Source organism: Caenorhabditis briggsae (assembly GCF_000004555.2).
Source record: "Caenorhabditis briggsae complete genome, chrX, whole genome shotgun sequence".
Classification (NCBI taxonomy): domain Eukaryota; kingdom Metazoa; phylum Nematoda; class Chromadorea; order Rhabditida; family Rhabditidae; genus Caenorhabditis; species Caenorhabditis briggsae.
Genome location: NC_013491.2, coordinates 4288180 through 4308072, shown reverse-complemented (window position 1 = coordinate 4308072; position 19893 = coordinate 4288180). Strand labels below are relative to the sequence as shown.

General features: G+C 37.5%; 3 protein-coding genes across 3 annotated transcripts; 2 read left to right on the top strand and 1 right to left on the bottom strand.

The window, feature by feature from the left end:
* Nucleotides 1–136: 136 nt before the first annotated feature.
* Nucleotides 137–4182, top strand: Cbr-hid-1 (the record flags this gene model as incomplete). Its single annotated transcript, XM_002643817.1, has 14 exons — nucleotides 137–205; nucleotides 321–509; nucleotides 572–760; nucleotides 806–971; nucleotides 1020–1541; nucleotides 1588–1739; nucleotides 2178–2256; nucleotides 2322–2486; nucleotides 2538–2654; nucleotides 2705–2815; nucleotides 2862–2954; nucleotides 3013–3130; nucleotides 3910–4068; nucleotides 4119–4182. 14 exons carry the CDS (start codon nucleotides 137–139, stop codon nucleotides 4180–4182), a joined length of 2193 nt encoding a protein of 730 aa, XP_002643863.1.
* Nucleotides 4183–7385: 3203 nt separating this feature from the next.
* On the top strand, nucleotides 7386–11299 carry CBG02097 (the record flags this gene model as incomplete). The annotated part of the gene is made up of 6 exons (XM_002643816.2): nucleotides 7386–7409; nucleotides 8254–8391; nucleotides 8620–8844; nucleotides 9913–9985; nucleotides 11033–11130; nucleotides 11201–11299. The coding sequence occupies 6 exons, from the start codon at nucleotides 7386–7388 to the stop codon at nucleotides 11297–11299; spliced, it is 657 nt and encodes a 218-aa protein (XP_002643862.2).
* A 523-nt stretch (nucleotides 11300–11822) lies between these two features.
* On the bottom strand, nucleotides 11823–15340 carry CBG02096 (the record flags this gene model as incomplete). Its single annotated transcript, XM_002643815.2, has 9 exons — nucleotides 11823–11998; nucleotides 12054–12168; nucleotides 12216–12338; nucleotides 12709–12882; nucleotides 12929–13567; nucleotides 13623–13738; nucleotides 14322–14382; nucleotides 14427–14531; nucleotides 15209–15340. The coding sequence occupies 9 exons, from the start codon at nucleotides 15338–15340 to the stop codon at nucleotides 11823–11825; spliced, it is 1641 nt and encodes a 546-aa protein (XP_002643861.2).
* Nucleotides 15341–19893: the final 4553 nt, after the last annotated feature.

Below are 19893 nucleotides of genomic sequence, written 5' to 3'. Positions count from 1 at the left end.
TCCGCCTCGTTTGCCCACGCCTTACTCGCCCATTCATTTCTCTACGAAACCACCCCACGTCATTTTTGTTGCTCTTGGTTCTTCTTTATTCATTTTTTAAACGTTTTCCAGGTTTAAAAAAACCAAAAAAAGTAAAATGGGAGCCCAAGGTAGTCGTGTGGATTTCAAGCAAGCCGTTCTGGATTTGACATCAAAGCCGGGCAAGGTGAGTAGCAAATTTTTTCGAGAATGAGAAGAAAACTAGGGCCGAAATGTTCATTTTAAAAATCTGGAAAATTATGCATCAAACCTACTATTTGAAAAAAAAACCCATTTCCCAGGACGATGAACAATTCTGGGACCAAGCCTGGTGGCCGGATACCGTCAACGACATTTTTGCCATGATTCCTGGAGAAGACATTCGCAAACTTCGAGATGAATCTCCGAAAAACTTGGCCACACTGGTTTACAAAGCAGTTGAGAAAATCCAGTTTTCCAGGCATCACCCAGCAAATATAGATCAGAAGAAGGTGCGTTTTCAACGCTCCAGGCACCGAAAAAATTCAAGTTTGATATCTTTAAATTATCCCAGGTGATCAACGCTATCCGGCTCCTTACCAGAATAACCCCTTACATGTTGGAAGATGCCGAGTGGAGAGGCTACTTCTGGTCGCCGATACCTCACGGAGATTCGACGAAACCACTAGCAGCGGTGCTACTTGAAAACTTATCCGACCTTCTGTTCTGCCCTGAGTTCACAATTTCACATTCCAATGGATTGGTGAGCGATTTCATCTAACCTAAAAACCACCTAAATTGTTTCCAGAAGGTCAATGATCTCTCTACAATCGATTCATGCGAATATATCTGGGAAGCCGGTGTGGGATCTGGAAACAAGCCACCTATGGTGGCGCTTCACTATCAAAATCGGTCAGAGATTCTCAAACTGCTTTTGACTTGCTTCTCAGAGGTCATATATGCTCCTGTGTCAGGTAGATAGCTCTCTAGCAAGTCACAAACCATAAATTATGAAATTTCAGATGAGAATCGCCTGCGATGGATCTGTCACTTCACCGCTGTCACCAACCCACACGTACTTCCGATCTTCACATCCTTACTCAACATTGTTTGCGCTTATGATCCAGTTGGATATGGTCTCCCGTACAACTACTTGCTCTTCAATGACTCCAGAGAGCCTCTGGTAGAAATCGCTCTCCAGGTGTTGATTGTGTGCTTGGACAAGGAGAGTCAACCGAAAACCGATGATTCTGGTTACCAAGACAACTATTTCATCAACTATTTGAGCAGAATTCACCGAGAAGAGGATTTCGACTTTATGTTGAAGGGGATCACTCGTCTTCTGAGCAACCCAATTCACTCCTCGTCTTCCTACCTGCCAAACTCCACCAAAAAGGTTAATTTCCACCAAGAACTGCTGGTTCTCCTCTGGAAATGTTGTGAGTTCAATCAGAAATTCATGTTCTACGTGCTCAAGACATCTGATGTGCTCGATATTTTGGTACCAATCCTCTATCACATTTCGGACGCGCGTAATGACTCCGGTTAGTGCTCAATGGATGTTTTTCAAACCAAAATTAAAAATTTCAGCTCGAGTCGGATTAATCCACATGGGAGTGTTTATTATTCTACTTCTCAGTGGCGAACGTAATTTTGGTGTTCGACTCAACAAGCCGTATACAGCAAAAGCCAATATCAATATACAGACTTTTACTGGGACACATGCGGATTTATTGATTTTGGTAAGGACGCTAATTTCAAATTTGAAAAATCCGTAAATCTTGAAAAAAGTCTTGTAAATGTACCCATTCCCGACCGGCACGAGCCAGTTGATAACTCACTTCAAAAATAAAAATGCGAGCAAAACTACATACCTGATGAATGAGCTCGGCGAGCTCTATAGCCTATTTTAATAAGAATCGACCAGCATTTAACCGGTGCGAACTAAAATAGTGTCTGGCTGGACCATAGTGCCGGTTTCGAAGCTAGTTGATTCTTATAAAAAGTTGTATAGCTCACGAAGCTCTGTCATTTGGTATGTTTTCTTGCTCAGATTTCAATCTTTGAAGCAAATTATCTGCCGGCCGGTCGACAAGTGTGTTTAAAAAAATTTGAATGTTTCCAATTCATAAAATAATTTCACACATCATAAATGATTATCGTATTTTCTCTATTTTCAGGTCTTCCACAAGCTCATCACAACTGGAAACTACCGACTCCAGTCCCTTTTTGATTGTTTCTTGACGATCATGGTCAATGGTAAGCACTTGAGCCTAAAAACACTCCCCTTCAAACCAACACTTAACACCGATTTTCGTTTCCAGTGTCTCCATATATGAAATCGCTATCAATGGTGGCCGCAAACAAACTCGTTCATCTCGTCGAAGCATTCTCGACTCCGTGGTTCCTCTTCTCCTCTCCCACCAATCCTCAACTGGTTTTCTCGCTGCTTGAAGTGTTCAACAATGTCATTCAATACCAATTTGATGGTCAGTGGTGTGAAGAAAAGAATATCCTAGATTGAAATGTTTTGTTTTCAGGAAACTCAAATCTAATCTACACCATCATCAGAAAGAGAAATGTGTTCTACCAGTTGTCGAATCTCTCTGTTGATTCGGCTTCTATTGCAAAAACATTGTCTGGACGGAAGAGTAAATGTAACAATCTAATTTTTTTCAAACCAAATCACGTATGGATCTCTTTCCAGCTGCCAATCGAGATGAAATGGTTGACCAACTAAAAAGCCCAACGACCGCCAATCCACCAGAGTTCCCAGCAGCCGGTGCTTCTTCGTCAACACCACCTGCAAGTAGTGGACGTAAGTTTTTTTCACTGGAATATATTTCAAATTCCTCATTGTTTAGCAAGTACAACAGCTGGACTGGCCGCCACACCTGCACTAGCAAGTATGACTGGAAACGTTGGAAATTGGGAAGAAAAGCCCGAGTCTCAAGAAGGTGAGTAGTTAAGGAAACAAGTACGAAAAAACTGTACCGATTGTTTTAACAGTTCCAGAAGAATGGATTGCAACTCAAGAATGGGCAGAGGCGTGGAAGTCGAAATTGCCACTTCAGACGATCATGAGACTTCTTCAAGTTTTGGTTCCACAGGTCGAGAAGATATGCATTGATAAGTGAGTTCAAAAAAAATACCGAGACTAAAGTTTCGAGCAACTATGACATCTAAGAATCAAATAACAGAAATACTCGTAAAATTCTATTAAACATGTTGCAGTGCTGTCGTGTGAGACATTACATTTTTCTATAAAAGATGAACAGAATTCTGAAGAAAAGAAATAGATTGCCAGCAAAATTCGCTCAGAAAAATGCTGCTGGGCTTCAAAATAAGAGATTCAGTCTATTCAAGTATCAAATTGTGGATACTGATGAGCGTTATATTAGCTGTGGAATACAGGTCATCTGTAGGTCTAGTAACAAGTCGCGGTCAGTGGTAGATTAGCAAAAAAGCCAATTCGAACATTCTAGCTCGGTCAGCGACCAAATACTTAGCTTGAAGCCAGCTCGCGTCTTAAAAGTTATTCTACTTATCCTACTACCCGATTTGAGCTCAATTATCACGGTTTTTGTGAGAGATATTGAAAATCTGTCCACTGATAAAATATTGATGATATTATGACCAATAATTCATGAGTTGGAAATTTTTTGATACCTTTCACATTAATCTGAATAATCGAGCTCAGAGTGCAATAATCAAGCAATTAGGTGAAATTGTTGATACAATAACACAACTGATCAGATGCATTTTTTTTTGATGCCTAGTATTCTTCTTGGCTCTTCACTTTTAGAAAAAAAATAATAATTCATATTATTCACCTTGTGTGATGAAAAATATTGCAGTTGAGGAGCGTCTTGATTTGAAATCCTCCCAAATTCAGTTCATTTTTTCTTTCAGAGGTCTCACCGACGAAAGCGAAATTCTCAAATTCCTCCAACACGGAACTCTCGTCGGACTTCTTCCGGTTCCACACCCAATCGTTATCCGCCGCTACCAAACCAACGTTGGCACTAACCACTGGTTCCGTATCTACATGTGGGGTGTGATTTATCTTAGGTGAGTTTTTGTTAATTCTAGAGAGATTTCGCAACACCTTCTCTTTTCAGAAACACACAACCACCGATTTGGTATGACACCGATGTGAAACTCTTCGAGATTCAACGAGCGTGAACAATTCAGCAAAGAACATATGTCACATTTCTGCCGCCCCAAATATCGCATGTGTGCAATATCCAGAGCAAATTCGCATATCTTTTTTTTGAATGTTGTGTGCATGCGAAAAAACGTAATCTATTCACTCTCTTCCCGCTTCCATATTTTTTCACTCTCATCCTTTCTAGTTTTTTCCTCTATTCTCTTGTCTAAGCGTTCCAGCTTCGTACATCTGTGTTCATGTAAATTGATTCTCCGTTCTTCTTCTCCCATTTTCCTCACATCTTGGTTTTTCCTGGCGTATTTCTCTCACAATGACATATACAAAATGCTGTATCTCTCTATGATGTTTCTTGTAGAAATAATGATAGTAATAAAATTCTATTTAAGTTGATTGTTAAAAGAGGAAGAAAATCTGTGTAAGAAAAAAAAAGTACGATGTCCTATTGTTCCCAAGTGAAAATTCAATTTTGCTTTTTTTTTCTCGCAAAGGTTTACAACACATTTACAACAAAAAGCTGAACCTCGGTCGAAAGAAAATGACGCATTGAAACTTTTAGTTGAATTTCGTGCTCAGTTCCGTTGAGAAAATTCGGTTTTTTTGTCGCAAAATCAGAGAATAAGGGTAAGATTTTCTATTTTTTTTGTAGCACTTTTTCAAAAAAAAAACCTCAAGCTCATTCCAAAAATTCTTTTAATAACTTTTTCAGACTGCTTTTGTCAGATATTTTGATGATCAAAAATAATGTTGGTCCTTTAAGATAATTCCCCTTATTTATAGGGATTAAATATAACTTTGATTCTCTGAAAAAATTTCATCTGTGAGGATGATTATGGTTCTTTAAACAATTTAGTCTGTAAAGATAATTATGCTCTTTGACAATAATTTTGTCCCATTGCTAGTACGTTTATCTTTGAACACCGAAACACCCGACGAGGTCCTAAATTCATTTCAAATGTGATAAAAATTATCAAGCTGTCAATTAATATTTGAAACTCGCAGATTTTATAGTAATTATGTTGAATTAAAATCAAAAATTTCTTATACTACTGAATAGTTTATGGATAATAAAAACATTTCATTTTTTGGAAGCTCTTTCTGATTGGACGCTCCCACTTATTTACTGTTTTGCTCTTATAGAATCCCGCACCAAGTTTCTTTTTTAGCTCAATCATCTCGGGTTCCATGAGATATCGAAAATCTGTCAATTAATAAAATGCTTGTGACATTATGATAAAAAATTATCAGTTATCAAATGTTTGATATCCTTCACGTGAATTGAAATGATTAAGCTCAAAATTGACGTTTTGGGCAGCCTTCTATTAGAGCAAATGTTGTATATAGATCACCGGAGAAGAATTTAGTCAGGAGTCCTGAAAAAAGTATTATGGAATGGTTTTTATTGATTCGGAAAGTTTAGATTACATTCTGAGAAAGTATTCTATATTGATGATAAAAAAACCGAGATTTTCAAAATTAGCCCAGAAATGAGAACGGTGCCAATTTCAAATCGTTCGTCTAGCTTTGTTGGATTTGTACGAAAATGTGTGAACAAAACTGAAGTTTTATTTATACATATTCGCAGTACCGGTCCATAATATAAATAAGATATATAAAACAAAACTTTCAGTGAACTGTAGGCCGTTTATATGAGTTTGAAGCTCGGTTGTCAAATTTTTGAAAATTTTCAAAAGTGTAAAACAGACCTAGACTAGAAAGTTTCGAAAAATCCTGGGAATTCGAAGTATTCAATCTAGATATGTGTTATACCCTCCAAAAATTTCAAAGTGATCGGAAACTAGACAGCTGAGCTCCAGACTCCCGAAAATGGTCGAATGATCAAGATTCAACTTTATAACCAGTATATCCTATTGACCACTACTGTATAAAGTATGCTTTGAAGTGTTCAAAAATGTGCACTTTTTTAACAGTTTAACATCGAATTAACATCATCCAAAATCCACAATTTACTTTTTTTACCAGTACTGTAAATCTCATTTTCATAATTATTTGATTATCTTCAATTTAAATTTGATTACCTTGTGATTTTTGAGAACAGAAGTTTTCATAAGATTTCAATCAGAATGGAAAGTAATAGATGGTATCTCTCTTTCTCTTTTTTTTTTGTTTCCGATTCCTTATCTCCCACCCATTTTTCTGATTGTACAAATGCATGATTCATGTTTTCAAACTTTGTATTAGGATTTTTTTCATTCCGAATGTTTTCCGACTGACTACGCGTGACTCATCAAAGTAGTTTTAATATTTAAAATTTCTACTAAACTGTAGATAGGGTCTAATTCTAATTTCAACTTAGAAATTCAGTTGTGATATACTTCTTTTTTCTGCTTTTTACCATCTCAAAGTTCACCCAACCTATCAATTTTCACATATCACATTTCTTTTATCTTTCATTTTTCTGTTAACAGTTTTCATCGTTAACAGTTCCAATTTTCTCAAACATCTCAATTTCCCATTCTTCAATGCCGTACTGTCCAAGGGTCACCATTAAGACACCGATCGTCATCTCCCTCCATCACCCGCTTAGATCGCTCGTCCTTCTCCATCAGTACTTGATGACAACGGTCAATTACTTACGCGAACTTTTGCGTGAGAGTCAGACGGAGAAAGAGACCGTACACGCGAGACAAGGAAAAGATATCAAGTGTATGATTGATAAATTGTGCGCTCCATAGAGACCAGAGAAAGTGAGGCAAAAAATTTTCAGAGCGCGGGAAAGGACACGGGAGCGGGCCGAGTGAGTGTGGGAAAGCCTGAGTGAGACAGAAAACAGATCGACCCCCGGCGGGAGTGTGGGAGGGATGTCAAAGAGAGACGGTTCATGCGGGTGACGCGTCGAGAGAACCCTCGTATATCATACAAAACGGCAAGGAGTGCGCAGACAATTGGCAAACTGACCCCGCCCACCATCTCCCAAGCCCTCCCCGCGACTATTTGGCACATACATAGCGTGCGCGCAACGGGAATAAAAAGAGAGAGAGAGAGAGGGAGAGAGAGATAGAAGAAAGAGAAGACTCTACTGCCTCCCGTGCCGTTCCATCTAACCTTTTTGCCCGTCAGCTTTTTTTGACATCTTCATTTATCTATCTCAAGTCATCCCATAGATCTTCCTTTCATTTTATATTTTTTTTCAAAACGCTTTGTTTTCACTTTTTCTCATATATAGTCATATATCCTTCAGGAGATCCCAGAGGCTTCAATGAGCTACAATCATCTTTTCAAGGTAAGTTGTTTTTTTTCCATCTACTGTACCAGATATAGAAAAACGTAGTTTTCTGAAGACTTTCAGTCATTTTCACCATTTTCAGAAATCTAAAGCTCGGCTTTCAAGTTTTGGATTACTTTGAAAATTTTGGAGGGTGTAAAATAGACCTATATTGGAAATTTTGCATTCACAGAATTAGTTGAAAATTCCTATAATTTGAGCTATTTGCCTTTTTCTGAAATACACATTTTTCGGTCCGTTTCTGTGCTAAATGGGAAAAAACAGGCGTGCTTCAGAAATCTGCAAATAGTTGAAAAACTAGGAATTTTTGTAAAACTTATGACTGCTAAGTTTTCCATCAAGGTCTATTTTACACCCTCCATAATTTTCAAACAGATCGGAACCCTGACTACCGAGCTTCAGACTCCTGAAAATGGATTTAAATATCCTAAAATCATACGAAAAACAAGTTTTTGTATAACTTACTGCATACCAGTCACCTCCCAACTACCCGAATTTTATGATTTCATGCCTCATAATCATTTTGTATAATACCTTTGGACAAAATGATGATTGTGGGGTAGACGGGGTCCTTCACGGGCACGCATAACTGATTTAGACACAGTAGTGAAAACAATTTATGGACGGCTGGTGTGTTTGCTGGTGTAGAAAATATATGAACAAATTATGCTAGGAGTTAGGAACGAGTTGTCCCAAGGGGCATATGTTTTTAAGGAGAAAGAAGTCTATTTTCCAAGTTTGGTACAAGTTTGGTACCTTGAAACTTGATCAGTGAGGGAATAATCTAGAAAATGACTTCTAATCAATCAAACCTAGTCCAACCAATTCCAATCAATTACAGATAGTTGTCGTTGGGGATCACAATTGCGGCAAATCATGCATTCTTCTGAGGTTCGCCGAGAACAACTTCAGAATGGATCACATTAGTACACTAGGCGTGGATTTCAAATTGAAAACTATCAAACTGGGACGGGATAAGGTAACCTTTTTTGTTTGCTTTACCCTTTGTGTGTATGTAGGATTTCCTCTCCTGTTCCAATCTTTGGCAAATATCGAAAAAATATCGTTTTGAGAAAATAGACATTGATTTTTAATTTGGAGTTTTGAACACTCTATTTTTTGGTGTCTCTTATCAGAAACTCCCACACAAATGAATCACACTGATAACCATCTTTCTGGTCAGCAATTATTTTCGAATTGATTGCAGATCCGATTAGAACTGTGGGATACCGCTGGAATGGAGCGATACCGAACGATATACAACTCGTACTACCACTCGGCGCATGGAGTAATGTGTGTGTACGATATGACGAATGAGAAGTCGTTCGAGAATATGGAAAAGTATTGGCTGAAAGAAATTAAGCAGCACGCTCCAGCAAACGCCGTACTCATGTTGGTAGGCAACAAGGCAGATTTGGATCAAGAGCGAAAGGTGAGCTTAGCTGTCTACACCTGACGGTCATAAATTCGATTATTATTCATCCACCATCTGTAGAACAAAAAAGACACGTGTTCTTGGAATAACGAATACGATTCTTATTTTAAGAATTCAATGCGCAGGTGCAACAAGTACCATTCTGTCGTCGTCTTCCCACTTCTTCCACTATCCTATTAGCCCGAATTAGACAGAGGTCGACCGTCCCCCTCTTCAAAGGTGCTTTTGTGTCTTCCCTCCTAGCCAACAAACCAATTTCATCTATGTATATATACATTAATGTACGCATAAAGCAGCAATGTTGTATCAGAACAAACATAGTACAGGTTGGGAGGGAGCAAAGATGTTTTAAAAGGGCCCTAAAGTCCGGGGCCAGTATTGGTTTAGTGTTCAGGCAAGGCCTGTGAATTCTAAATCTAGAAACTGAAACCTCGAGCCCCCGAATGCGCAAATTTGTCGGACATAATCTATCAATTTTATGACTCTCGGCGCAGCTCCGAATCCATTGCCTCTTTTTTGTTTCGTGCAACCAATTAGGCCGTTCGACCACCATCCATCTTGTTCCAGTGTCCGGAGCGGGAATAGAAGGGGGGAACTACTACTCAATTTGTTTTTCGAGCCTTTTTCGAGCCTCCCAGAGCTCTTTGATGCACTTTTTGGGAATTTTCTGAAGAGGCATTTGGAACGGGGGGCACTCTTCAACACAATATTACAATGAAAACCTTCTCTTCATAAGTTGTGAATCGGAATTGTGCAAAAGCAATGTTACACACACATTTTATATATTGACTGACGAATTGTGTGTGTGTGTGTGTGTGTATGAGGGATGAGGGATGTGTCCAAACAATTTGATTGAGTTACATTTGTAACACTAAGGAATATCGAAGGCAGGGCCCAACACATGAAGAAACGAAGACAGGGGAAAAACATCCTTAATCGTAACTATTATGCGCTGTTGTAATTATCGGATTCCTGCATACAACACTCCATTAATGGAGTGCGGTGTGGCGGAATCGTAATAGTGAATGAGATGAATGAAAAACATGACTACTTATGCATTTTCAGGTTGACTTCGATCGCGCTGAAAGACTGGCTTCACGATTGGGCGTTTCACTATACGAAGTGTCGGCGAAAACGGGTGAGGGTTTTTACTATTGAAATGAGAGAATCATTTGAATAGTTTTATTAGAAAATTGTAATTCACTAAAATGTGTAATGATAATTAGATAAGTCATGAAGAAAAACTGCGACTTGAATTGTATTGGAGATTTAGGTAATGTGAAAAAATTCTACCGCAAGATTTTTATAAAGAAACCTACCTAGCTTTCAGCTTTGAGCCAATTTATCTCGATTCCTGTAAAAAATACTGAAAGTTTGTCAACTGATAAAGCCTCTGTGATATTATCATGAATAATGTATCAGTTGACAAATTGTTGATATCTTTCACAGGAATCGAAATAAACGAGCTCAAATTCGCCGGTTTGCGTGGGCTTCTTTCAGGGCAAATTCGGTATTTTGTGATTTTTTAAATGTCAAACTGTATCGGAAATTTCAGATTTTTCTATTCCACAAATCCGATGTATTGAAAAAATGTTTAAATGCTTAACACTTCAAATATAGCTTTGAAACTGTTATTAAAGTACCCATTGTCTTTTTGAGTGCATTTCATTAGCGGACCACCTTTGCTTTTTTGAAACACTTTTTACATTGACGAAGATGAATTAGGCGGGGTTTGTGAATGTAGATGTCTTTTTAATACAGGTTTCACGACACTTAGAACATAAACCGTGTACCTTGTGTTAGCAGGGTCTCTTTCTTCATTTTCGGGCTCAATCATCTCGATTCATGTTAAATATATCAAAAATCAATCAACTGGTAAATTTTTTATTATTATATCTGAAGTATTTTGCCGGTTAACACATTTATGACATTTCGCAAAAGGGCTGAATGTAAGGAAAATTAGCTCAGACCCTTCTTATACAGGTTTTACGGAAAATAATAGTTTTTTCTTTTTTTCGGAAGTCATTTTCAAGAAATCCTCAATGAGAGACTTCCGAATTTTTGTGTTAATCTAGTTTTTCGACCTTCTAACTCCACGTGAAAAGAATTGAGGAAATCCAAAAAATTTCAAATTTCCTCAGTATTTTCAATAATAACAATTTTCCTATTTTTTCCATATTTTCAGGAATCAACTGCGAGGAAGCCTTCCACACACTGACGGCTGCAATGAGAGAACGACTAACGGCTAGCAGTTTGAACTCTGACGAATCGGATGACAACGAGGTTTGTTTAGTCTCGTCTCAATTTATATGCTAATTTTCTTCATCACTCATTGCAAAACAATATTTTTCAGGAATTCTCATCGGCATTCCATGTGGATGGGGTCATCAAAAGCGACAAGGGCAAGTTCACGTCGTGCTGTGCAAGTGCACCGGAACCGGCGTTCGTCTGATATCCAAAAATCAATTTTTCACTTATCCAAATGCTTTAATCTCTTTTTGAATGTGTGCTTGTCAAGAAAAACCGTTAATAGGTGCTATTCGTCCAAATTTGATCCTTTTTCTCTCGTCATATACTTTTTCCTTTTCTTTCGTCTTAATTGAATTCTCGATTTTCGGGTATTTTGTATCCAATATTGATTACACTTCATGAAAATTTTGCTGATGCTAAATATTTTATTGTTATCCATACCAAATTACTGGAATGTGCTGATGTCTTCTCGGGACTAAGCTAAGGAAAAAAGTTATGCGTTAAAAGGGCAGGAAAAGTGGAAAATTATGAATTTCAGAGGAAAGAAGGGATAGACGGGTTTCGCTTCAAAGAAGAAGAGGTGGGACGGTTGCATAGTTTTGTGGATTACAAATAATTACAATTTAGAAGAGTTATTACAAGAATTGAATTGGGGGAACTCGGAAGAACAGGAAAACTCGGAACGACGGACAACGGGGGATCGGCTTCTATTAACAGGGTTGCATTTAGTTTTGAATACGACGACGACGGATTCTGGAGACCAACTTCTGGCATCCGGATGCGACGGTGGTGACAATCTTGTTAGCATGACGTTGGATACGTTTGAGATGACTAACACGGCCTCCATCACGACGGAACTCCAAGTTGAAGCTCTTGATGTGGTAGCGGTCGTCTTGGTGACCTGGAAAACGAATTTTAAATACCTCACAATGCTAATGGGTGATGATAGAACTCACAGAAAATGACTTCTTTGGTTTCAACAGCATCGGCGAAGATCTTGTAAAGACATGTCTCCTTCTCATGACTACCAGCGTCGGTTCCAGCGCGACGGCAACGGCCACAGACTGACATCTAAAATAACTTTAAGAGTATTTTAGGGTATGATGAAGTTTCATTACATCCAAATGATTCCAGATGCGCTCTGCTTCGATGCGGCAGAAGTGGTCAGTAGCCTCACGTCGGTTCTTGAACTGAGCAATGCATCCAGTCTTGGCAATGGTGGTTCCGTCGCGCTTGAAGTCCTAAAATCAATAATAATTGGAAATTTTTAGTCTCTATTTGAAGCTACAGTATCGGTTGATTCTCGGCATTTTTAGGAGTCTGGAGTTCGGCTGTCCAGTTTTCGATCATGCCTGTTTTTTTTCCATTTAGCACATAAACGGACCGAAAAGGTGTATTTCAGAAAAAGGCAAAAAGCAGAAAAACTAGAAATTTTCAAAAAATCTTGTGAATGCGAATTGTTCAATCCTAGGTCCATTTTAAGTTTTCAAACTGGTCGGAAACTTGACAGCCGAGCTACAGACTTCTGAAAATGGTCAAAATGACCGAGAACCAACAAATAAAAATGTTTCTGTATATCTTATAGATCAATACTATATATTTGGAGCTTACCAAGAGAGCGTAGTCACCGACCACGACCTCCTGTGCTCGCTCGGCAAGTTCTGGCTCTGGATCCTCCAGTGCTGGAATCACAACTCTGATGCAAACCAGTCCGCCGCTCATTTTACACTTCTCAATACGAGTGACATTTGGATCCCACTCCTCACGGTTGTTCTCCACGGCAAACTGAAATCAAAAACCTTCATTTCTTATTTTTTAAAAACTTACTGACCACATTGAAAGTGACGTTGTACTTGTTTGGAAGCCAGTACTCGCTTTTTGGATAAAGTGGCTTTGGTGGGACCAGAAGAATTTCCTTTTCAGGTTGCTCCGATTTTTTCTCCATTTCGACCTCGTGCTGGCTGCTGGTCAAAGCCAATTTGGACAAGAAACCAAGTTTGTGGCCGTCCATGAATCCACCAGCAGATTTTGGTTTCTTAACCAGGTTGAGTTGAATGCACTCATCGAAATTTACAAGACATGGCCAGAAGGAGCACATCTCGATCCACTCATCCTTGACGAGATCCACCAACTTGAGCCTCTCGGAAGCATCCACCTTGATCATATTTTGGATCAATTCGCGGACCTTATCGGAACACTTGACTGGGAGCTGATAGCTTCCATTTTGGATGTTGCACATGAAAATTTCAAAAGTCTCCCCATTGAATGGTGTGCAGCCGGTGGCCATCACGAACATGATCACTCCAAGGCTCCAAATATCACACTCTGGGGTGATGGTGTACTCCTGTGCAGCCAATTCTGGCGCAATGAACTGAATGTTCTGAACCGACATGTCGTCGTGGAGACTGTCATCGCTTTGCTCATCGGTGATTTTTACCAATTGGTACTTGTCAATGAAGATGTTCTTCGTCTGAAAAGCATAATTTTGTTGGTTTTGTGATTTGTAGTTTTGTAGTACGGCTTACATGAAGGAATCCATGGGAAATGTTTTGGGTGAGCAAGTAATCCAAAGCTTTGACTACCTGGCATGTGACAATTTTGATTTGCTCGTCATAGTACATAGTATGGAAGGCGATGTCATCTGAAAATGTTTGATTTACAGTACCGGCCAATAAGATATACAGAAATCATTTTTAGTTAATTTTCGGTCATTTTGACGATTTTCAGGAGTCTGTAGCTCGAATGTCAAGTTTACGATAACTTTGAGAATTTTGAAGTACCTAAAACAGGCGTAGATTGAAAACTGCATTTGAAGAACTGAAAATTTCTAGTTTTCCAGCTATTTGTCGATTTTTGAAAGCCTTTTTGCCTGTTTTTGTAGAACGAAATAACTGAAAAGCTAGGAATTTTCAAAATATTCTGTGAATGCAAAGTTTCTAGTCTAGGTCTGTTTTACACCCTTCAAAATTTTCGACGTGGTACTGTATGTCATCAAGCGGCTTTTTTAGTTTGCGCTACTGTAGCTCAGCTGATAGCAGCGCGGTATCCCCAATGTTAAACAAAGAAATTCAACTCCTCGAGAGACTCATTTAAACCAAATTTCAAGAAAATTATATTTTTCGTAAAACTCTTCTTTAACTGCATATTACCATTCCAGAAAAACTAGAAGAATGCCCTAGAGACTAGCTCCAAAATCTATATAACTTATGTAACTTATGACTCACCATGCAACGACTTCTTCGGCTCCTCCAATACGATTTGAACCAGATTGGTGAGTTTTTCAACCTGAAATTCTACCAATATGTTTTGTTGGGGCTTATTCATCATACCGAGTAATTTGTCGGCGCCTCTGGGTGACGAATGCTCAGATTCTTGGTGATGGAGACTCCTCTTCCCTTCTCACGACGCACTCCGTTGTATTTCTTGACCGTGATCTGAAACAACGTGTTTTATTAAAAAACATTGACTTCACAAGGGAACCTCAATACCTCACAAACCCCGATATTGATGAAAATTTCAGGATAGGTTGAAAATCGCCTATCTAGACATCTCTGTAAATTCTAGAATCCGCCCGCCAGCCGAGTTTTATCAGTTTCAGTACCAAAAATTGCCTTTTCAGTGCAAAAGCATAGTTTTCAAAACCGATTTTCTCAAGTCCTAGGATCTTTCAAAGCATGAAATTTGTTATACTCAAATTTTGATAAAATTTGATATTTCATACTTTTCTCAAGAACAAAAATATTTTTATTTTTGAATTGTTGACGATTTTCCAGATTTCTTCGCAAATTGAAAAAAAAATTGTGAAAAAGTATGAAATACAAGTTTCATCAAAATTTGAGTATAACAAATTTCATGCTTTGAAACGTCCTAGAACTTGAGAAACCCGTCTTTGAAAATGCTACTTTCACACTGAAAAGGCAATTTTTGGTACTGAAACTGATATAACTCGGCTGAAACTGGCGGCCGGATTCTAACATTTTCAGAAACGTCTAGGTAGGCGATTTCCGATCCATCCTGAAATATTTTCATCAATATCTGGGTTTGTGAAGTGTTCAAATTCCCTTGTCAAGTTGCTTAGTTAGTTTCTTATTATCGATCCTAAAGAACCCACCGGCAACAAAGAATTTCCCATGAAACCCAGGAAGATAGTTCCGAAGCGTCCAGCTGGAAGCTCACCCGATTCTGGAGCTGTACCCATCACAAGATTCTGAGCATTTGGCTCAGATGTCGATAGAGTAGACATCTGAATAGTTTGTTTTTAAAATTATCAAAAGACCAAAAACTGACATGCGAAAAAAATTACTAAAAAAGAAGAAGAAGAATGAGCAAAGTGGGATTAGTCACAAAAGAAAAGAAATAGATAGGATTTGGTGTTCCTTGGAGAGCGATTGGCTTTGATGACTGGCGCTTTGCTTGATTAGTAATATCTCATTAGTACGGATTGTTCCTTTTTGGCTCTTATTGAGTGTTCATCCCCCCGTTACAGATGAGAAAAAACAGGTAAGAAGAAAAACATAATCCTAATCCTAGAAAAAATTTCAAATTAAGAATCTCGTATTCAAAAGCACTTTTTGTTTTTTGGAACGTATTACAAAGAGCTAAGAAAACGTGTAACATCAAAAATAACCCAATAGTTGATTTAATTAGCTTTCGTTGCATTTTTTTCTGTCGTATAATGTTCCGAAAGCGGCTTAAAATTGGATTAGCGGTGGTCAAGAGAATGGACACTGCGAGAGATACATTGTACTGAAAATATTCTTTTAAACAGAATTTTTGTTACTCGGTAGCTAGAACTGAGGGATGATAAGACTACAGTATTTTTGAAAAATTCAAAATGTATGTTACTTAGAAAACCAGAACCAGAAAAGATTCATCAGAGAGAAAAAGTAATCAGAATTGGAATACAATTTTTATAGCTTGAACTGAGTAATCCGCTTTTTGAATAGCCAAATTTAGAACAGATTGACTTTCCCAAGAGTATCTCAGGAGAACTAGGATAGGAAATTTCAAAAAGGAAGAAATGTGGGGAAAAGAAAAATGAAGCAAAAAAAGTGAAATTTTCGAAAAATGGGGCTAATTTTTATGAAATTGGTGTTATGAAATTGGTCCCAATTATGTACAGTCACACTATGCGAATTCGACATTTTCAGTACATTTGAAAGTAACCAACATAGAAAAAGAACAATACATCTAGAACGATTCTGAGATTTTGAGATTCTGAGATTCTGAGATTCTGAGATTCTGAGATTCTGAGATTCTGAGATTCTGAGATTCTGAGATTCTGAGATTCTGAGATTCTGAGATTCTGAGATTCTGAGATTCTGAGATTCTGAGATTTTGAGATTCTGAGATTCTGAGATTCTGAGATTCTGAGATTCTGAGATTCTGAGATTCTGAGATTCTGAGATTCTGAGATTCTGAGATTCTGAGATTCTGAGATTCTGAGATTCTGAGATTCTGAGATTCTGAGATTCTGAGATTCTGAGATTCTGAGATTCTGAGATTCTGAGATTCTGAGATTCTGAGATTCTGAGATTCTGAGATTCTGAGATTCTGAGATTCTGAGATTCTGAGATTCTGAGATTCTGAGATTCTGAGATTCTGAGATTCTGAGATTCTGAGATTCTGAGATTCTGAGATTCTGAGATTCTGAGATTCTGAGATTCTGAGATTCTGATCAATCTCTAAATCTCACAATTTGTACTTTTGACGAAGAGTAATCCCATTGTATTTGAATTCGAAGAAAAGAGAACAAATCAGAAAATTTTTCAATTAAATTTTTTCTACAAAAAAGTGAATTCAATAACAAATTTGTAGCAGCTTTCTGATCAAATTATTCAAAAGTTGAGTCACAACCGTATCACAAGTTCATAAGCACATTACAATTTTCAGAGGTTATCTGTACTCTATAAATTCTTTAGACTGAAATCTCACTTGACTCCAATCTAAGTGGGTGTAAGACTTGAGACATTCATACATAATTCAGAAAAGTAAAAGCGGCTAGCTAATTTAATTAAAAAGAAATAATTTTTTCTTACCCTTTTTTTTGAAATTCTCTTGGAATACTTTTTTGTTGTCTAGCCGAGTCAATTAGAAAAGTAGTGGAATACATAAATTATTCGGAATCTATTACTCGAAATAACTCCCGTAATCCACATAAGGTTTAACCTATTTTCACAAATTATCTGTCAACACAGAAAGAAAAATATTGCACGAGAAAAGGACGGAATGAACAGAAAACAGGAGAAATGATGAAGAATAAGCGAAATTTCACAATAAAACTGGTTCGAAAAAAAAATAGATTCATATGACTAATCTTTATTCTCTGGAGAATTGTTTCGAACCGGATATTAGTCACTATGTCACATTTTCGTTGTTTTGTTCGACTAGAGCTTGATTGACTAAAATTATAAAAACTCAGCGTTTTGATGAAATCTTTGTTCTCAAGAGGTTACTGATCAGTTGGAACAAAACAGTGTTTTGATTCATACAACTCAAAAATGGCAATGTTCTTAATGCATCAATTTCTTTAAAAAATCGAAAATCCAGTTTGAAGCAGTTTTCCTTGAGAAACGGGGCTCGGAATCCAGTAATACCTATTACAGATGTCAAAGAGCAAGGTCACTTCGCAGCTCCAGCTATTCTCTTACGTGTCCCATTCTTGAATCCCGTAAAAAATTACAGGAAGCATACGGTAAAATACGTCAAGAGCACAAAAATGTCATTAACATTGTCTGCGCCCACGGGCCCTCAAAAAGCACGAGGCGCTGACATTCAGTGAAAGGAAAATTGAAAAATGATGGGAAATAGTAAATTGGATTGTGACCGTAAAAAATTAAAAACCAAAGGACATTTAGAAGTTCATGGGAATTTCGGAAATTTCTATCTTCTGAAGTTTTTAGTTGGAGGCTAGCTTAAGATTCTCAAGAACTATACTTCACATTTTTGGAGAGTTTGATCTAGTCATTCCTAGTATTGTTCTCTGCTTCTCACAAAATGAAAGATCTTGGTGGATTCTTCTCGCTCTCTTTTGGACTCTTCTCGCTCTCTTTTGGAACTAGGCAACAAACGAGCAGCTTTATTCATGCTCTAGACAGGACGAAATTAGAAATGGAAATAGAATACACCGACCAGAACACATATAAAACTACCGTAATCCCAAAAAAAAAACTCTGGGAGCAGTAATTCAAGTCGGAAATCATTCTTACAATTTTAGAACAAAAAATATAAAACATTTTAGTCAGACAAAATCACGAGGATAGAGGAGGAAAAAAATCAGAAATAGTTTTTTATCTAGAAAAAAGCTTTTAAAAATGCTGATGATTTGGCTAGAATTGAGAAATTGGGAATAGAAACAATTGTGTTCGACTGGCATGCGAGAAAATAGATCATATGACGTTTAGAGGCTGAAAATGAATTTTGTAAGAATTACAGTGTGACTCAAAAATTAAAAAAAAAACCGAAAAATGGAAATAGGAATTCCGCGCCACAGTAGTTTTTTGTAGGCGACTTATTTGGAAAAAAGACGATATATCAAAAACTAGAAAAATACTGAAGAATCCGAGAATTAGTTACAGGGATAACAAAATAAGCTGTCCTGGGTTTATCATTTATCAGTTTTAGGCTCTTAAAATCAAAATCCCTCAGTAAGTGAACATAAAATAGCATACCGTAAACATGGACTCTAATAGAATATCTTCTAAACCGCCAACTTTGAGCCCTTATATCTCATTTCCTGTGAAAGGTATCAAAAATGTGACAACAAATAAAAAATTTTTGAGATTACGAAAAACAATTCACAGCTTTTCGTATCTTTGGCAGGAATCGAGATAACTTAGCTCAAGGTTAAAAGTTTGGAGCCGTTATATTACAGGTTTCAAGGCAATCGTGAATTTCAGAAAACTAGTATTATTCTCAATTTTTGCGGCTATTAGAAGTGCACCTACCGTAGTTCACAGCTCTTGAACACGCATTCAAAAGGAATAAGGAAAAGGCGCGGGAAAAGAAAGGCGTGGCCAGCTTCAAACATTCCAACCCGTTCTTTTAGATCTCTATTTTCTCCTCAATCTCCGCCTACGTCATGTGAGCCCCGTAGTAAAGAGCTTACGCTAAATTGTCCCGTTTCAGTCGGATTTTTGGAAGGAAAGGAAAATGGGGAAGGAAACAAAGAGAGGATCGTAGAGATAGAGAAAAGCAAAAAATACAAAATAGTTTTATAATTTTTGTAAAAATGTGAAAATTAAATTTTTTGAGAATTTTTGAACTATCTCAAAAACATTTCACAAGGAACCCAAATTCTAAAAAGTCAAGATTAACTTTTTAGAGAAGGTGGGATCTGTGAGCAGCATAAATGTGACTCGGGAAGCTCTTCCTCTTTTTGGGAACTTAGCAACACACTCTCCTCTTTGCTTATTCATATATCGAAAGTTTAAAAAGAATAAGAGAGAAAAGGAAAAAGAATCTAACTTTATTAGAAAATAAATTTTTCTGAAAAGTTACAGTAATCCAAAGGACAACAATTCATAGAACAAAAAATTAAAAGACAAAAAAACTTTTTAAAAAAGCATTTTCTACAGTAACCCGAACTGAATCCGAACTTGAGAACTCTCGCTTCCTGTCTAGGAAGAGAACTATCTGTCTTCAATTTTTCCTTTTCTCTCTCTCTCTCTAAAACTTCTCTACCCCGCAAATTTCCGGTCATCAGAGCTTCGAAGAAAATTGTGCATGAAAAAATCTATCTCATTTCCAGTTCTTTCTTTTTCTCAATAGATAATTAGTCTCAATTTCCTACAATTA